Source organism: Epinephelus fuscoguttatus, linkage group LG12 (assembly GCF_011397635.1).
Source record: "Epinephelus fuscoguttatus linkage group LG12, E.fuscoguttatus.final_Chr_v1".
NCBI classification, from domain to species: Eukaryota; Metazoa; Chordata; class Actinopteri; order Perciformes; family Serranidae; genus Epinephelus; species Epinephelus fuscoguttatus.
This window is the reverse complement of record NC_064763.1, coordinates 23,232,552-23,251,018: the sequence shown is the minus strand read 5'-3', so window position 1 is coordinate 23,251,018 and position 18,467 is coordinate 23,232,552. Positions and strand designations below refer to the sequence as shown.

General features: G+C 40.8%; 1 protein-coding gene across 8 annotated transcripts in view; it reads left to right on the top strand.

The window, feature by feature from the left end:
* LOC125898352 (peripheral-type benzodiazepine receptor-associated protein 1) overlaps nucleotides 1–18,467 on the top strand; it is a 98,874-nt gene that overhangs the window by 20,981 nt on the left and 59,426 nt on the right. For all 8 annotated transcript variants that reach the window (XM_049592130.1, XM_049592132.1, XM_049592131.1 and 5 more), the window contains 2 exons: nucleotides 16,768–16,875; nucleotides 17,246–17,374. In XM_049592130.1, coding sequence (XP_049448087.1) covers nucleotides 16,768–16,875; nucleotides 17,246–17,374 — 237 coding nt within the window. The remainder of the gene's footprint in view (nucleotides 1–16,767; nucleotides 16,876–17,245; nucleotides 17,375–18,467) is intronic.

The window sequence follows — 18,467 nt, the reverse complement described above, 5'->3', positions numbered from 1 at the left end:
CACAACAGACTGTCTAAAATGCACACGTGAAGGCACGTTGTAGTGGGGCTCAAGCATTTTTGACCATATGGTTCTATTAATTATTTTCTACGATTGAGTTAGATCAAATGTATGCAGCAATAAATACTTCTTAGTGTTAGTTATTGCTTTGGTATGGTCTGAATCAGCAGGGTCTGAATCTGCAGGGAGGCTGCCTGAACGCTGCGGGGAGAAGGGTTTGTCTTCCAGTCTGTTTTTGTCTCGTTCTAATTGAGACATTCATGTGATGCCATCGTACATGAAACGCCAGCAGGTTGGGGGCAGGGACATCTTCTACATGCCTTTCATTTGGCAGGAGGCAGAAAATACATATTATGCTATGTCACAGTCTCTTTATGAACACTATTTGCATCCCTCCCTAAATGGGTTCTGTTAGAGTGCCCGTTTATTGTTTCCCATTTTCCTGTCATCACTGTACCTCCTGTTAATACACTCATAAACCTAAATTATGACACCTAATTCATTATGAGAACAATGAAAGGTTTTTAAAAAGGTGGGAAATAGTTAGGGTTACAATTCTTTACCTGTTTTGTACATGCAGTGTTTGCCTTTTTATAGGCTTTAGCTCAGACTTGACACCCCACAGAGGGCGTCTGGCTCTCCCTCCTCATGTTTACATTCACCCGCCTGCTTCCATATTTGGTCCTGCTCCCAAACTGCTGGTGAGATTAAACCCATGATTACCTGTGCCCCCCCCTCACAACAGGAGAGGCTTTCTGCCTGGAGGAAGGAAAGGGAGACTCATTTTGTTGACCCACTGAATGTCAACAAAGGTCACTTAGACCTTTCATTACTGAAGTGCCTCTGCCAGATGCACATTTATTGAATGTGACTTGTAAAGGTTTGCTGTGGATCACTGTAATAGTGTCTAGACATTTGAATGGTGCACGATTGTAGTGAGAGACTCATTTACCCTCTGCTGTCCTAGACTGTGCATGTGCTTTATTAATGTCTCTGTCATCTGGGAATTACCTTCCATGCCTGGTCCATCCCATGTTCTTCTGGATATATTTAATATACAGTACCTGCTTCATGGGAGAGAGATAAACTGTGTTTTTAAGGTTGACATATTTCCTTTATTTCGATTGTTGCCTTTAAAAGAGATGCTGCCTTACTTGATGTATTTAAGTGTAATGTAGTTTGAAGTGTCAACTCCTGGTCTCAGTAAGAGTCCAATCAATATTTTGAAACATTGCCAACAGTGAGAACAATCTCTCAATCCATCAACCAGCCGTGAACTCCCGAGTAGGTCAGAATTCAAAGTCTGAACGCGAGTGATTACATTACAATAAGTGCAAGAAACATGTTGGCAGTACTGGTGACATTGGAACGGGAATTCCCAGTGTCCGCTAAGAATTTGTTTCTGCGCTGGAAACATCCGGGGGAATTTTCCAGCTCTTTATCAGTGAGCTCGTGGTGACGAGATGCTGGCTGAGGAAAACTGCAGTGATGACAGTAACAGACTAAGAGGAGTGATTTTTTGGCAACATCAAGAAGGTCTTTCAGGGGCCGGTTGGATGCTTTTTTTCCCCCAATTAATTTTATGCACTTCCATTTCAGGCTAAGTGCATTGTAGTTTGTGAAGGTCGGTCCAATCTGTGAAATGGTGCATCCATATTTGACATTTGCTCACTTTGATTTTTACGAAAGCTTCAGTTATTGATAACAAGACTGGTTCTTTTAATTTGTTTAGTAGCAATCTGGCTCCTCTCTGACTTATTTGGTTCACCTCCACCCCTCACCAGCCAGCTGGGGGATGTGCATGAGCGCTGAGTTATTAATATAAGCTCTCTCAGCTCTTGTATAGTAATAAATACATGAATAAACCACTGTAATTAATGCCACAATCATATAAACATGAGCAGACTGCACTAACATACCTTTCAGTCTGTCGAGACTGAATTGGTTACCCACCCAGCAGTTACAGCTCATTTGGCTGCTGAATTAGAGTCTATCAGAGATTCTTTGAGTCAGAAGTTTAACCCCAGCTACACTTTTGATCCACTACACAGATTCTTAATACTTAAATGCAAATTTAAGCGTCTCTTGGCTGTGTTCCGATTGCCAGTCGAATCTATTTTGTGGCAAATATAGATTGTGTCCAGACTGATTTTAGAAAGTCTGGACAACAAAGCTACAGCTACATGAAATCCAGTTTTTGCAAATCAGATTCAAACCACATTTGGAGGTTCATTTGAATTGCGGTTACAGTTGGTTTTCTACAGATTGCACTTCAGTCCGGATGCTCTGGCTGCTCTTATCAGATATTGAAGTGTCTTTTGCGTCACTTGCAGAGCAACATGAAACAGCAGAGCAACATAAAACAACAATGTCAAATCTAGAGTGACAGAAACGCCGAGCAAAACTGCTGCTAGCAGAGTGCAATGGAGGACAACAGGCTGTGAACAGTAGCTGAAATAAATTGTCTGCGATTGTGTCAAGGGCTAAATGATGGACCTCCATTTCTAATACTTCCATGTTGGAAAGCCACATCATCAATGTAGCTACGTAGCTACTGGGTTGCCGTGAATTGTTACCACGGCAACCCACACAGATAGGTTAATGATGTCTGGACACACAAATCAGATCTGATCACTTGCAAATAACAATGCTGACATTTGCCTTAAATATTGTTTGAAAATTTGTGTTCTGGGAGAGATCAATATTTACAATGTGAGTCAAGGGGTAACTTAATATTACATTGTGGGGCGTAAGCAAAGCAGTGCTGTGTATAGGAGGATTAATAAAGCCAAACATTTCCCCTTTTCTCTTTTAAGATGTGGTTTTAAATGTTAACATAGATTTACTACTTCTTTGCCTGTTGTGCGAGGCCACAAATTAAATTGTTGCTATGTGATAGCAGAAGGGTCATATGCATATGCAATTTTCTTTGACATGATTAAGGGTTATATTCCTTTGAAGCAGTCGGGGTTGAACCTGTGAAGGGTCGGGGGGGAAACAAATCATCTCCACTACATTCTGTCTCCCCGCTTTCCATTTTCTGCTGACACGGCACTAAATGGAATAATCCGGCGACCCCTCCTTCTGTTCATCTTTTGACTTTTAAAAAGACCAGATGTTCTCTGCATGTCTGACGCCTTATTAAGCCCTCGGAGGCTCAGGGGATTGTGACATTTTTATTTGTGGACGGTGAGATGATGAGGCAGCCGTGCTGGTATGGATTTTAATTACTGTGTCAGTACGGTAGTGTTGTAGTGGCTGAGTGAGGAAGTCTTCAAGCCATAATAGCCACAAGATCGTCTGAAGGCTGGCGGGAGGAGTTATCATAATTAATATTACATTGCAGATGCTAAGACATAGTTACCATGGCGTCCATGTTGATTTCTTAACTCGGATTACTTATAAAATCACTACTACACAGATGAATTAACCAATTGCTACATGAAAATATATCGTGACATGAGTGTAATTGTTGGGAAACCTGTCCCTGTCTGTAAACTACATAGTTAATGCCAGATAAAGGTTATGTTCTGAAATATGCACGTCTCATATTCTAGGGGAAAAGGCACTAACAAGCATTTCCAGACAGTGCATTTTATTTTTGCACAACCTCACCCAGAGGACGTCTGTATGAGTTGGTGGAGGTAGATTGCTGGACGCCTGGGGGGAGTGAGGGGGTGTCTCGTGTTGGTTCTTTGTTCTCTAACGCAGTGAGAGAGACCCCCTAATCTGTCACCGTCAGGTACCCCGGGGGGATGAGTCGTGATAAATACAGGAGGGGATTCGAGAGGACACTTAAGAGGGTTTCTTCATGACTTATATATGAGTGTAGGGAGAAAGCCGCTGTTAATAAAATACCTCAGGCCACAAACAGCGTTGTGGTTCTGTTCATATGTAGTTTTTTAAAGAGATATTTCTCTGCTTTGTTTGAGAGCAGTGTAGATAGTAGCCTCCCTTTTCTAACCATAAGAAAGTTTTGCAGTGCCACAGACCTCATAGCCTAGTTTTTGTGCTATGAATAAGGTGGACATTGCTACATAGTAATTAGAATAAAACACAGGCGGAGTACGAGTATTGGAGACAAACATTCCTAAGAAGTCTTTGCACTGGCAAATTCATGTGCACAGATAAAGAGTGGAGTGTTGAATCACAAGAGATGTACATGGTAAAAGAGTAAAGCCAACCCAGTAGCTAAAGAAAAAGCAACATGATGACTTTGTACGTTTCTGCAACCACTGATATGTTACATTTGTATGTTTCATATGTAGCAAGTATGTTTCTTAAATTCAATATTATGTCATGACAACACTGTGGTTATATGGGGTTAGGTTTCGGAACAAAAACACCTTAGTGACAGTTAGGGAAACATCATGTTTTGCCTTAAATACCCAGTTTTGGTGCCACAAACACAGCTGGAAATGATGCAACAACTCATGAAAAATATCTGGTTTTGTTGCCAAGTAAAATGGCTGGAAATACCTCAGCGTCACCTTAAAATACCCAGTTTTGTCGAAACAAACACAGCTGGAAATATCCCAACATCTCGTTAAAAATACCCGTCTCAAATATGGTTGGGATGTCCCGACATCTTGTTAAAAATACCAGTTTTTCCGCCATAATTTTATTCCACTAGAAATGTCCCGGGGCGGCACGGTGGTGTGGTGGTTAGCACTCTCGCCTCACAGCAAGAGGGTTGCCGGTTCGATCCGTGGCTTTGAATGTGAGTGTGAATGATTGTTTGTATCTATGTGTCAGCCCTGCGATAGTCTGGCGACCTGTCCAGGGTGTACCCTGCCTCTCGCCCGATGTCAGCCGGGATAGGCTCCAGCCCCCCCGCGACCCTCAAGAGGATGAAGCGGTTAGAAGATGAATGAATGAATGAATGAATAGAAATGTTCCACATGTAAAGAATACCTGGTTTCGTCACTACAAACACGACTGGAAATGTCCCAGCGTCTTGTTTAAAAATACCTGGTTATGTCACCACACACATGGTTGGAAGTGTCCTGACATTTTGTTAAAATCACCCGATTTTGTCGCCACAGATACAGCTATAAATGTCCTGGCATCTCGTCAAAAAATACCTGGTTTTGTTGCCATAAACATGGCTGGAAATATCCCAGCGTTTCATCAAAATTGGTCTGCTGCTTGACCTCCTGCTTGCCAGCCATCTCACCTTGGTGTCATGCCATCCACCATCCCCTCTGCGATAAGAAACTCATATACATGTAATTTGAACTATGTTATATGTATCAAGCGTACAAATGTAACAGATCAGTGGTCTGCAGAAACATACGTGGTGACTTGGCTCGTAGAACAAGAAAAGACTTCAAAGTATTTTCAATTGAAGAAGATCAAAAACAGATTCATTCTTGAACTTTTTTCATGTCTGTGAGAGTGGAGCAGTTCAGGAAACCTCATTAGAAAACCGCTGATGTTACAGTGGAAGACCGAGATAAAGAGAGAGACATTGATTTGGCTCTCTCTGTAACGCTTCACTGATATTGTGAAGTCCATTAGTGTCCACTTCAGTGGTTGGGCGGCCACTGCCTGTCTTTACTGGTTACAGTTTTACTGATTCTCGCCTCCGCTGCTGATTAAAACTATGTTTAGGAGTCAATTCTCTGACCATGTACAGTTGGAGTGTTCGGTCTGTGGGAGGAGGCCTTTCCCCTTCCATTATTACTGGGAGCGGACAAGGCATGGATTAATTAAGGCACATTTCCAGATTCAGCCTCCTTCATGCCAGTCCTCTGAGCCACACTGCTGAATCAAACTCAGCAGCAAGCACTTTCAGCTTGTGCATTTATAAAAATTAATCTATTGTTTTCGGACAATCTGGTATAAAAAAGCTGACTCCAGAAGCTCTTGCAGTAATTATATTTGAAGTACTTAAAAAAACCTCTAAATTCTTATGCAGTAGTAGTATCAGTACAGACACGCTTTACGGTAAAAACAATAATTATAATATTGCAAAAACTTCCCTTAATGCTTCAATACTGTGTCTTTGAGTATGCCAACACCAAACTCAGTGAGTTACAACAGTGTTATATAACTACTGTGTGTCTTTTTTCCATCCAGACCTTGCCAAAAGTAGATTTGTGCTGTGTCTGTGGGAACAGTAGAAGAGCACTGGCAAAAAAATACAGGTTTAAATGACATCCCAATCTTCAAATGGTACAATTAGTGGTATTTTGATGTATTGCTCTGGTAGTAGACCCTTGGATGGCATAGGATGTAGTTATATTACAGACAATATGGCTTCAGTGATCCTGCTTTAATACTGCAACTTCAAATATCATGTCCTGCAAAGAGTTAACAATGGCAGAACATGTGTGTGTGTGTGCCCATGTGCATGTCTGTGCCTTTTGTCTTGCAGTCTCCTCAGAGGCTTATAGTGGGGGGATTTCTAGCTGTCAGCTAAAAATGCTGATGTTGGTGTTTCTGTGAAACCAGACTGTAGACATTTCCATATGCCTTACAAAAGCCCGCCGCGCGGATTCCAGACAAAAGGATAATCTGGTTGTGGGACCTTATGAATATGTAAGAATAAATCTGCAAACATTTAATGATCTATTCAGATCTTTGTTGTCAGATAACTAATGTTCCCTGTTGTATTAGAAAATCTAAGAGAAATGTAACATTTGCCCTCCTGATTGTGCTTACATTTATTGTCAGCATTTCCTGTATTTGTATTTTTCAAATTTTCTTTTTGCCAAATACTCTGTCTACTAATTTACACTGCAAAGATTTATGTCTAATATTGTTTTTACATTTTCATCTAACAGGAAAAAACACCCCATATGTTAATTTTAAGGGGACGAATAGCCCAGATATGTTTCCTCTTACCTGGAGTGCCATCTATCAGTCTAGATGGTTTTGATGTGTTTTAATGTCTGCCTTCTCTCTTATATAAAAGAATTAGATGGCACTCAGCTTGTGGTGTTAAAAGCAAAAACCCAGCAACAATGTCTCTTTTCCGACCCGGTTAAGATAATCCACAGACCTTGTTGTGAACAGGTAATGTAGGATTTATTTTTTGCCTACCGAACTGCACCTGCTACCCATGTCACATATATTTTTTTGGCATCGCAAGTCAAGTGCCATCTAGCTCCATTATATTAGGGAGAAGGCAGACATCTCCTCAGGTGATATCTCCAACACTCGGCAACTAAAACCAAAACGATCTAGTTTGATTAATAGCAACACAGGTAAGAGGAAAATATGTGTTTTTGATTTTGGGGTGAACTGTCCCATTAACAGCTTACTCTTTGTGAAACAGGAAACACAGTTGGGAGTAGGAGATTCCTTGTAGGTCAGAAGAAATCAAACACAAGACTGTACAGTAGCCCTGAAAGCTCAATGCACTGCGACTTAAGGAAACACAAAACTCAAGGAAATGGAGAAAACATCTTAACCAGTTTCACAGCACATGTGCAAAAATGCAAAAAAACAAAAACAAATATGGAAATGCAGCAAAACACAACGGAAAACAGCAGAAGTTTCCAGGGGACACAAAAACTCCTTTTATTTTAACGGTCTGGTTGCATGATTCAGACTTTATTTCAGGCACTCCAACTTTAGTTTATTTCTGTTAAACTAATTAAACCATTTTAACTAATTTTCATTGTGTTCTGTGTGGCCTGCAGCCTCTCTGTGTTTGGTTGTTTTCTCACTATGCAGCATTTATTTTTCCCCATGCTTCTGAAGTGTTGCCAAACTGATGACGTTTTCTGCATTTGCATGTGTTTTGTCTCTTTCCATGAGTCTTCTCACAGTGTGTTAAGCTCCCAGGGCCGCCACAAGAATGTCTGAAAAACTTAATGCAAAGCACGGTGAAGCTGGTATTCAAAATAAAACTCTGTGAAGCTTTAAACACACTTTGCTTTAATTTAGCAGTTATCACATGAGCACTGTTCTGAGTTCTTTATAGAGCAATAAACATAGATTATTTTTTGCTTGAATGATTTCCTAGTTTGACTCAGTAGCTCTGTTTATATTTCATTTTATCTGAATTTTCTTTTCAACCTCAAATAATGATATTCTCTATATATTGATATTTTTTATAAGTTCCAATTAAGACTTATCACACAACAAGAGTTTAATCATAATAAATTGTTTTCTGTCTGCTGTTTTCCTTTAATCTATCCATGGTGTCGGTGTTGCTCCTCTGTGTCAGAGTTTGCAATAAAATGCCAAAGCAAGGGGATGAATTCCAGAAAACCTGAAGCCATTTTCATCGAGACCCTCAGAGGCATATAAAACCTGACCCAGATAATCAAGAGGCAATTTAGCCTGTTCTCTTTACAAAGCTCAGTCTTCTCAGTGTCAGCATGTTATAAGAAATAGAAGTAATACATGTAGATAATTTGTAATGAGTCACTTGTGAAGTTTATCTTTAATGTGAGTTTATGTTTTAGTGCTTAAAGGGCGGGTTCATTTGAATTCTTTTTCTATGTTTTTCAAATGGAAATGCCTGCTGACGTAGGTTAGAGAGCTGATGATAATCATACAAATGAAGTACTTATTCATAAACCTGCCCTCTGTCAGCCCTTCCTGACAGCTGTTATGTCACTGTCTTTAAAGGTCCAGACTCCTTTGACGAAAACAGTATTTTACCTCTCACAACACAGGAGTTGCTTGTCTATGTACTTCGACCAAAATTCGAATATTCAGATTTAAATACCTAAGGAACAGCACTGGTGAGCCACAGAATGATGCAAAAACCTAAAAAAATATTGCACCCGCCCTTTAACTCAAGTTGTTTTCATTGACCTTTAAAAATTAACATTATAATAAATGGGATTAAAGTGACTCTGCAGTGCTCCAGATGTATTTGATAACAAGGACAGTAACATATGTTGGTGCTGGAACCACCTGCTGTGTTGCCACATTGTGACAGCCATGAGACGGTAGAGTTTGTCCTTCAGTGGGTGTACTTAGCATCGTCCCTCTCACAAGTAGAACCTGCAACATTAGATGATTTTTCTCTCAGGAAGTCCCCAGGACCAGAAACACCTAATGTTGGGATCACTTAGCTGGGTAATTGTCTTTCACATATCAACCCCTCCTGTACAGAAAAGGTGTCAGTGTCACTATAGGTGAAGATGTTAATGTGAAAGGGGCGTCTCTCTGAAAAGATGTTTTCTGAATCTAAAAGTATAGCAGTCTTTGTAAGAATCTGAAAAGCGAGTTTTTCTCACAGCGCTAAATATCTCACAGAGGAGCAATCAGTAGAGGCTTATCCACCCCGCTTTTATCAGCTGCAGCAGCACAAGAGCTCTCACAGCAAAATCGGTCTAACAGGACGAAGATAGAAACTGCCAGTTTTGGCTTACTGTGCAGTTCAGTCGGGCATAATTACTTCTTAGTTGGAATTTGAGATGAATTCCTACTTAATAAGTTATGGATGCAAACAAAAACTGTTCTCCCATTTTTGCATTCAAATAGAGTAACCAGCTTTCCCACACAATGCTATACAATGATGACAAATGCTGAAGGAAGTATGGTACATGATAATGTGTTCAAGGCCCTGCAGGCTGTAAACAGTGCGATTATAGGAAGCTTTTGCAGTGCAGTGTGTGTTATCTGTTTGTACCCACGATGATTGCAGTCAGATTCAAACAGAGAACAGGGAGATGGCTCCATTAGGCCCCTCTGCCCCACCCAAGGCTCATGCTCTCCTGACAGACGTTTGCGTAGAGACCCCTGCCCTCCTGCTACTGAGTTGCATCTGCCTTGCTTACTGAGCCAGGCCCATATGAAAACAGCTCTGCTGTGAGAGAGGGGAGCTGGCTGAATGCTAATACACTGGCCTTGAGTGGACCTCACCACCTGCAGCCCTTTTCTGTGGCAAGCAAGAGAAGCAAAGGCAGGGCGTGTTTTAGTCTGTAAGAAGCCAGCATTACCTCATGCCCAAAGAAAGGCCTCCGGTGTATTTTAGTGTGATTCCCAGGGAACAATTACAAGACATGGACCGACTCCAAGATCATTAGAATCAGAATGGAGGCAGGCGGAGGCAGGCGGAGGCTGAGTTCACTTTGGCTGGCCTTCCTCTGAGGTGATTGATTGGGCTTTAGCATTGCTGTCCTGAGAGGGACACTGGGACATTGGGACCAGCTCCACTAACTGATGGCAAAATAACTCTCAAGGACACAAAGGTTCATCTGGGAACTGACGCCAACTCTCTCTCAGCCGTTAAAGAATCTTTGCTCTGAGGCTGGGCGATGTAGCTGAAAAATTAATCATGATAAAATGTTTCATCTTAGTCTACATCAAGAATTATTGTTGATTTTAATGACCTATTTTTGATGTTTGCTAGGGGAAAAAAAGATTTAATTGAGATACTGATTGACGGTACATAGGTAATGATTTTGTTGTGCTGGGAAGCTTTCGGGGGCCAGGCTTTTTATCCATGCAGAGTAGTAGCCTATTATTAGCAGTGTAGTGCATGACTGTGTGGGTTATGTCTTGTACTGTTTTCTCATATGAACCCCAGACAATGTCTGGAGAGATCAGGTGTGGACATTGTCTGGAGTCATGTAGCACACAACAGGCAATTGTCAGTGTCTGACATGTTCTCACCTACTGGAAATACTCAGTTTGATTAAGGTGAGACTTGGCACCTGGGTAGAGCGTGCAGGAGGCTGGACAAGATGCAGATTGAACCACTGGTTCATGATTTGGTCATATACAACAGGCTGTCTTGCTGTTTCCTGAATTTTTCAGACAATTTCAGCTTTAGCCTTTACCAACAAAAGTTCCTAAATCTCTGCAGTTAGACATTTTCATTGCCGTCTTTGTGTAAATGACCCTTCCTCTTCACCCTCAGGTGTTTATTTTCCTGTGGTTTCACACAAGCTGCATGACGAGACACGCCCACTTGATCACTGTGAATTCTCAGGACAAATACCTGCTCTATTCACACATGGGATCAATCAGACATTGGACGTTGTTGTAGGAGGCTAGCAGAGTAAGTCCTGCCTGATTTCGGACATTCTCACATCTTTTTGAGACGTCATGTACAGTAGCAGATGGAGGTCGTGACTGATAACATGCTGTGTATTCCAAAGGGTGGAAGTCGTTAAGGTGATAAGTTTGTGGTATTCCTGCTCTTGGTCGGTACGTTTTTCCTGCACAGAACACAACAAAAAATGAATTTAAGCTACAACTATTTCTGGTAGTTGTAGTGTTTGAGCATGTCTTCAGTGACATTTCGTGGTGTTTTGTGTCCTTTTGGAATAAAAGATAAAGTCCGCACACCAGAAGCTGCTCCTTGAACAATTTATTTATGTGTTACGTTTCGGACCCCTGCCCTTCATCAGACATCATATCAGACGTCTGATGAAGCTGCTTCAAGGAGCAGCTTCTGGTGTGCGGACTTTATCTTTTATTCCATACTTACTTTTTGGTCCAGCACCCAGCATTAAATATTTTTGGGATGTGCATGCTACTTTTACCTGTTTTGTGTCCTTTTGCCAGTGACTTTGTGTGGTGTACTTTAATAATAGCATCCTGTGGTGTGTCACCTCTAATTTTGCTGTGACACTTCTGTACTTCCCCACTCCTAACTGCGCTGCAATATGAAATTACCCAGAGACAGAGCAGCCCTTTTAAAATACTTACTACATCCAGTTTTTTTTGTGCTTTTCTACCTCTGGTGTAATAATGTAGGACTAGCTGTACTTACTTGAGTGATTACTTCAATTCTTTCTGAATGGATGAAACAAAATAAGAAATCCAGAAAGAAGGAAATAGCACTGAAGTGAACCATTTGTGCTGCTGCTTCATGAAAAAAGTAGAGATGCACTGATTTATCGTCTGAACATCGTAATCGAATATTTGCCTCTTGAGTGCCATCGGCCTGTCATCAGTTGAGCGCAGGCTATAAAGCGGGCCCCAGACTTAACAGCATCCTGTTGTATCAGGGATAATAGAAAATGTGTTTGGGATGAACAGAGTTCTTCCCCAGGATGCTGTCGGCACAAAATGATGCAGTAAACTCACTATTGACACATCAGAGGACCTGACAGTGTTACATTGTGAACAACGAATCCGCATTGACATCGGTAAAAGGAGAGCTAGTTAACGTTAGATCTCTGCAGCAGGTGGCCGCAACTAGCTGCTGACAAAGATTGCATTGAGTTACATTAAGATGTATTTAAGTTCTTTCAGTAAAAATGAGTACTGGGCGAAGGTAAACTACAGCCTTCATATGATGTGTTCAAATGTAATCTTGTAAAATGTAAATTTTGGCAAGAAATTTTAAGAGTTGTTTGAGAAAAATTTGTTTTCACAGCATTATAAAATAGATATTAAAAAGAGGGAAGTATGAGTTATTATAGACAGTAAAAGGCTTTTGAAGCTGTTATTTCATGAAGTTGTTCTTTATAATGAAGTTTTCTTTGTTTCCCTGGCAAAAAAGGGGGAATAAATAATGACAAAAAGAAAATAAACAACAACAAAACCCATCGGTATTGGTTGTCGGCCTAGAATTTCACTATTGATGCATCCCTAGTTGAAAGCTTTGCATTCTTATTAAAACCTTCTTGTTTCCTTTATTTTCACCCTCTGTTGTTCCTTATTTTTTGTTACTGTTTTCATTTTGAACACGTTCCTATTTATTGACTTTACCTGCTTGAATTTGTATTTAACTTTTTCCTGCAATTGTGTGCTACTTTTCTCAAACGGATCCGCCTCTGTCATGCCGCAAGCCAAATCTCCCATGCAGGACAAAAAGACTGAACTCAAGTGAACTTGTAAACTACTGAAAGGCCTTTATTGTTAAGCACCCTACAAGAAGTACTGGCGCAAGCACTGATGGTGGCCACATGCTCTTGAGGTTCGGTAGTGTCATCAGATCTGTCTAAAAGTAGACACAGTGAACTGAGTGGATGATGAGATGCAGGCAGCAGTTGATGATAATCACACTTTAAACTGTATAGTTCTTAAATCCTGTGTCATTCCCTCTGATTATGGCTTGTTACAGCACAGTATGCTGCAGGTGTCCCAGCTGTATTCTATATCGTGGAAAATATTCATTTTTCTTGGTACAGTGTCAGCAACACTTTGGTTAATGTGTGGTTAGGTTTAGGTACAAAAAACAAAGAGATAAAGATAATGTTTTGGCTTAAAATACTCGGTTTTAGTGGCACTTTAATGGCCAGAAATGCAGTGATATCTTGGTAGGAAAACAACAGCTTTTTGTGGCACTATACCGCCAGTAAAAACAGCAGTGGGTTGCTAAAAAACACCCACGTTTGTTGTTTGTTGCTCCTTAACAGTGGTCTGCAGCTTGGCAGGCATCTCACCTAGGTGTCATACCATCCACCACTCCCTCCACCTACAGATGAAAAAGTCAGCTCATACACTACGTCACTTTAGAAACGTTGATATGATACGTATGAGACATGCAAATGTGATGTATTCATGCTTTGCAGAAACGTACAATGACAACATTTTCTTCTGCCGACTGGGCTGCCCTAACATTAAGGCACAAGAGATAAATCAAACCAAGACAGTCGAATAAGCACCGTCGCCTGAAAAACCCATGTATCATCAACAAAGCAAATGGCCTGGTCATGAAGTGCTGTTCATAGGGTTTTACCAGCTTCATACATCATCATACATCATCTTAAGAGGATGAGGAGATGCTCTCACACACCCTGCCATAGGGTTAGTGTGTTTGCCTCTGTCTTTCTGACCGCAGAAGAAAAAGTGCCCAGAAAATGGATTTCTAGATTTTTTTTAAAATGGCACCCTTTATGTTTTGACCTTTTTTTTTTTTTCAGTCAGCGCTAATCGCAGTGACAAACACATTGCATTTCCTGAGACTTCCTCACAATAAATGCCTCCCTGTGTTTGAATGCTTGAATGTAATTAGATTAAATGGCTATAGCAGATAAAATGCGACGATTAATTTAAGTCTATAACTTGAGTTTAAAGTGAGTGAAAAGCTTCAGTAGTTGCCCTGATCATATATTTGACTCATGCTTAACCAGAATCACGAGATGACACTTTGTGCCACAGTTTCTCAGCTGATGCCAAGAAGTGTCTAAAGAGAGCGTTCAAGTTGAAGGAGAGTGTACTTGCTGAGTCACTGCCTTTATTGATTAGAAATGTCGTCCATGAAGCATCTTTTTTGCCTGCAGTGAAAATAGTGATCACAGCTTTGCTTTGACTGCAAGCTAATCACAACTTATTTAGACAATATTGGAAATTTACTAAAACGATCACTTAATTTGGGCACTTAAAGGATTCTGCAGCCTTGATATGGAGGTTTAGGCAGATCGTTTCTTTTCCTGTGCTACTATTTCTGCAGTTTTAATTTGTATGGTGTTTTTTTTGTGTGTGCGTAATTTCTCTCAGCAGATCATGTGTTAATGATTTCAGTGAAAATATTGTGTCTGCTCGTCTGCATGGTCTCGCCGTGAAAAACATATGGTCTTCCTGGCACTAGTTTGTAACCCACTAACTAGATATTCAGACAGGATGTCTAATGTTACCATTACAATAGTCCTGGAAGATGAACACTCCGGAGCCTCAGCTGCCGGTTTAGTAAACAGCTGGTCATTAGTGTCGACTTAAATAACAGGTACAGTAGCATTAAAAAGCCTCAAGGGAGCCGCCAGATTCCCCATCATCTGCAGTTACCAAGACGACATAATCTCACAAGGTGATGGTCGCATGATTTTATACTGCATCATGTCATCTGAATGTGTAATATACCGTTAGTCTTTGTGCTGTTACACATGTGTCATTGTTTTAAAGGGATATTTAAGGTTAGTAAGGAGATCCTGAGAGTGTTACAGAGACAGGCTTACTGGTGTTTCACATGTGGAGCCATCTGTGTGCTTTCTCGTGCTGAGAGATGCGTCGTGGCCCTTTCCCTCATCTGTCTGTGGATGCTGCAGTAGTAGCTGTGGTTAGGCACATGCAGACCAGTTGACCATAGGTAATGTGAGGCAGTTTCACCTTTTTTTTTTTTTTTTCTTTTTTGTTGCTGAATGTGCTCCACTCTGAGGACAAACCCTCCCCTCACCTCCAGCTTATCTGTTCACCCTGTCTGTCCATCTGCTGTCACTGCAGCCGTTACATTTATGTGTGCCAGGTCTGCTCTCAGCCTGTCCCTCTGAGCCTCGGGGCTCATTTAGAGCAGCGCTGTCACAGAGGCAGGGTGCCATCGTTTCCATTCAGATAAAAGAGCAATCTGAGGTTCCAACCACTTACAGGTTTCCTCCACATGAACAACAAACACAGATGACAGTCTCAATCTGTTTGCGACATCTACTGCTGCTTGTTCACAAGATAACAAGCTAATTCATGCAACACGCAAGACTATTACACTATATAAAACTGCTATGAAATCTCAAACATGTATTCATTACAGCATATGACAACTGACTTTGGGAAATAGCTGATGACTTTCTCAGTTCTTATTTCTACCAAACACACAAAACAGACCTGAAGCGTGAGACAAATTCATATTAACATGCTAATGTTTCTGTCATGTAGTCATCCCAAGAGTAACAGTAAAGTTGAAGTGAATTAAGGCAGTACTATTCAGCTATATTGTTCAGGGGGCATATTTTTATAAAGTTAAGGGCCCCATGGGCCTGACATTTCCCCTAGAGCTGTTATTCTCCTTTTGTATGTTCAGTTAAAACTTTTATTTTATAACATTGCTAAAGTAGCCCGCGAGTACTCAGCTCATACATGGTACATTGTGATGATGTCAGAGATTTTTTAAATCACTTTTCTGGTCTTACGGAAAGTTTTACAAATATAAAACCACCATGGCTCAAAAATTCAGAATAAAAAGATTCTTAATTGACAGTTCGAGGTGTCCTGTCAACACTTAAACAGACGTCGCTTTTGTAATGGTAGCCTGCGGGGCAATTTGCTGCAAGACTCAGCAGCTTTCCTGGGGGCCTGACGCCACCAGCGGCATGCCTTCATTCACAGTAATCGTGTTGTGACTGGCTGTTACTCACAACGCAGGAGTCCTCTGCTGGTTTGAAATATTTATCGTGGTAAAATGTCCGTCATTCGCGAGACTGTTTCCATCTCCAGGTTCGAATTTAATTTATTTGTAAACAGAACTGACTGGTGGGCCGGAGTTGCCCATTTAGAAGTCTAGTAGTCCTGACGTAATGTTTGGCACACAAAAAAACAGCACTGAAGTGGCTTTGGGACAGTTCACTTTATGTTCCCAAGAGGAACAGCCAAAGCCCGGAGTTACAACTGAAACAGAAATCTTTGAATAGACCTGAAGATCACAGCTAATTGGTATTCCTGTCAGAGTTGAAAGAGCCTGAGAGCATCTGCAAGGAAGAGCATGTCATTATGGTGTGCAGGGTGTAGATTGATTACAAGAAATAATCTGAAGTTAAACACATAAAATTGCAAAATCAAAGTGTGTCAATACTTTGTGAATTGTGAATGTCTCTCCAAAGCTGCTGAGTTGGTGTGGTGTAATAGCTGCCCAGTGGCAGTTGTAGGCTGATTGAGTTGGTCTAATGAAAAGGCTTTTCACTGAGCTGTCATCTGTCAGCCACCATTAGATTGCAGTATGTAAACATTGGCTGACAGCAGAGGGAGGGTTTTCTGGAGCTCTGAGAGGGAGCAAGATTTTAGAAATGCTACAGAAATGAAACCTGATACACAGACACACTGATATTCTTCATTTTGTGGTGTTTAATAAAAACAAAATAAAAAAACAGCAGTTTGTAAACTCTGCGTTTGCCTGTGTTGTGCTTGTTTTTCCAGAATGGCACTGACTATGGGTTCCTGGTGCGTCAGAACTCTGAACTGTTGCGAGCCCTCGATGAGCTGGAGAAGACTTGTACCACACTGAGGGAGGAGAATGGCTTGCTGGTAAGACTAAAAATAAACAGTCTGTAGTCTTGACTGAAGGCTTCCTCGAAAGTAGGGCAGGTGCACAGAAACAGCGAATGAAACAGTTCAAGTACACATTGTTTCGGTTTGGCGCTTCTGTTTCTTTTCTTTCATTGTCCTTTATTCAGTTTATAAATAGATAATTATTTTGTCAGTGTGTTGCCTTTCCCCCTTCGTCTTTCACTGGTAACAAAAGCAGATACACAACTAGAAGGTGTGTTACTGACTCTTCAAACTATTAATAAGCCTTTCTGAAAAGCTGTTTTTGTGTCTCTCTTGTTTGCCATTGCTGTGTTTGCATTTGCTGCAGGCATTGTCTGATGATGGTATTTGTCTCCCATGTGTTCAGCGGAAGAGCAGCGCCCCAGAGACGGAGGAGAAGGTCAGGCGGCTGAGGAGAAAGAACACAGAGCTGGCTGTTCTCGCTAAAAGGCTGGAAGAGAGGGCTCGAAAACTGCAGGAGGCCAACCTCAGAGTGGTAAACTGCACACATTAAAACACCTCTAACAGTTTCACAGCAGCGTGTTTGCCCTCACTGTGACCCAAAGGCTGGGGAGTGACTCATTGTCAAGCACCACCGTCCAAATCACCACATCAACTTAGTTCAGCATGTGATGAATGGGAGCCTTGTTGAAAAAGTCCCCTATTGAATAATTTAATGCATCACCAGAATGGCTACAAGAACTCAGTTTTCAGTAGCAAGTCTCTCGGGATGTAATGTCTCTAGAAAAATAAAAAAAAAAGATTATTTAAAGCAAACTAAAGATCACACACAGAGGTCAAGGATGAAAAACATTTTAACTGCTCATGAATCATTTCTTGAATGCAATATTTAAAACCTTTGTTGATGCCAATTCCTCCTGACGGACTCCATCAATTACTGTCTTGGTTTACAACAAAGCTTTGCCTGTTAGGTGTCATCTGCATGATAGTATACATATAAAGTATCTTTCATATCTCACAAATTAGTAGTGAAATGAGCTATTTCTGTAGTGAGCCTGGCAGTGTGAGATTAAGGCATGTATAGACGAATCGATGCACTCTGATGTCGATCAACCAATTGGTGATATTTGACTCCATGGCACACTTTGAATGACAGCTTCCTCAATTGCATAATGAAGGAGAAATGCATTAACAAATATTATATGGAAGATAATACAGAAACAAATAAGTTACGCAAAAGAAATGCAAAGAGAAATAATACATAAATAAATAAATGATGACATGAACAAATACAATAAAATGAATAAAAACATGAAGAAAAAAAAAGCAGACTCCATAAATAGATTTAAAGGTCCAGCGTGTAGGATTTAGGGGGCTACACTGGCAGAAATGGTACATAATATAATGAATACCAAGCTTATAAAATGTTTGCTTGACAGGTGTTCACCCTTTTGCACCCTGACGAAGACCTTAGGGTCGAAACCGGTCAGTGTTTTAATATAAGCAGCCATGTTTTTTGAATAACGGCTTTTTTTTTTACTTCGCATATATTAAGTATGTTTCCTTCAGTGTATAATCACCTGAAAATAACAATCACTGTGTTTTCGTTACCTTAGAATGAGCCGTTT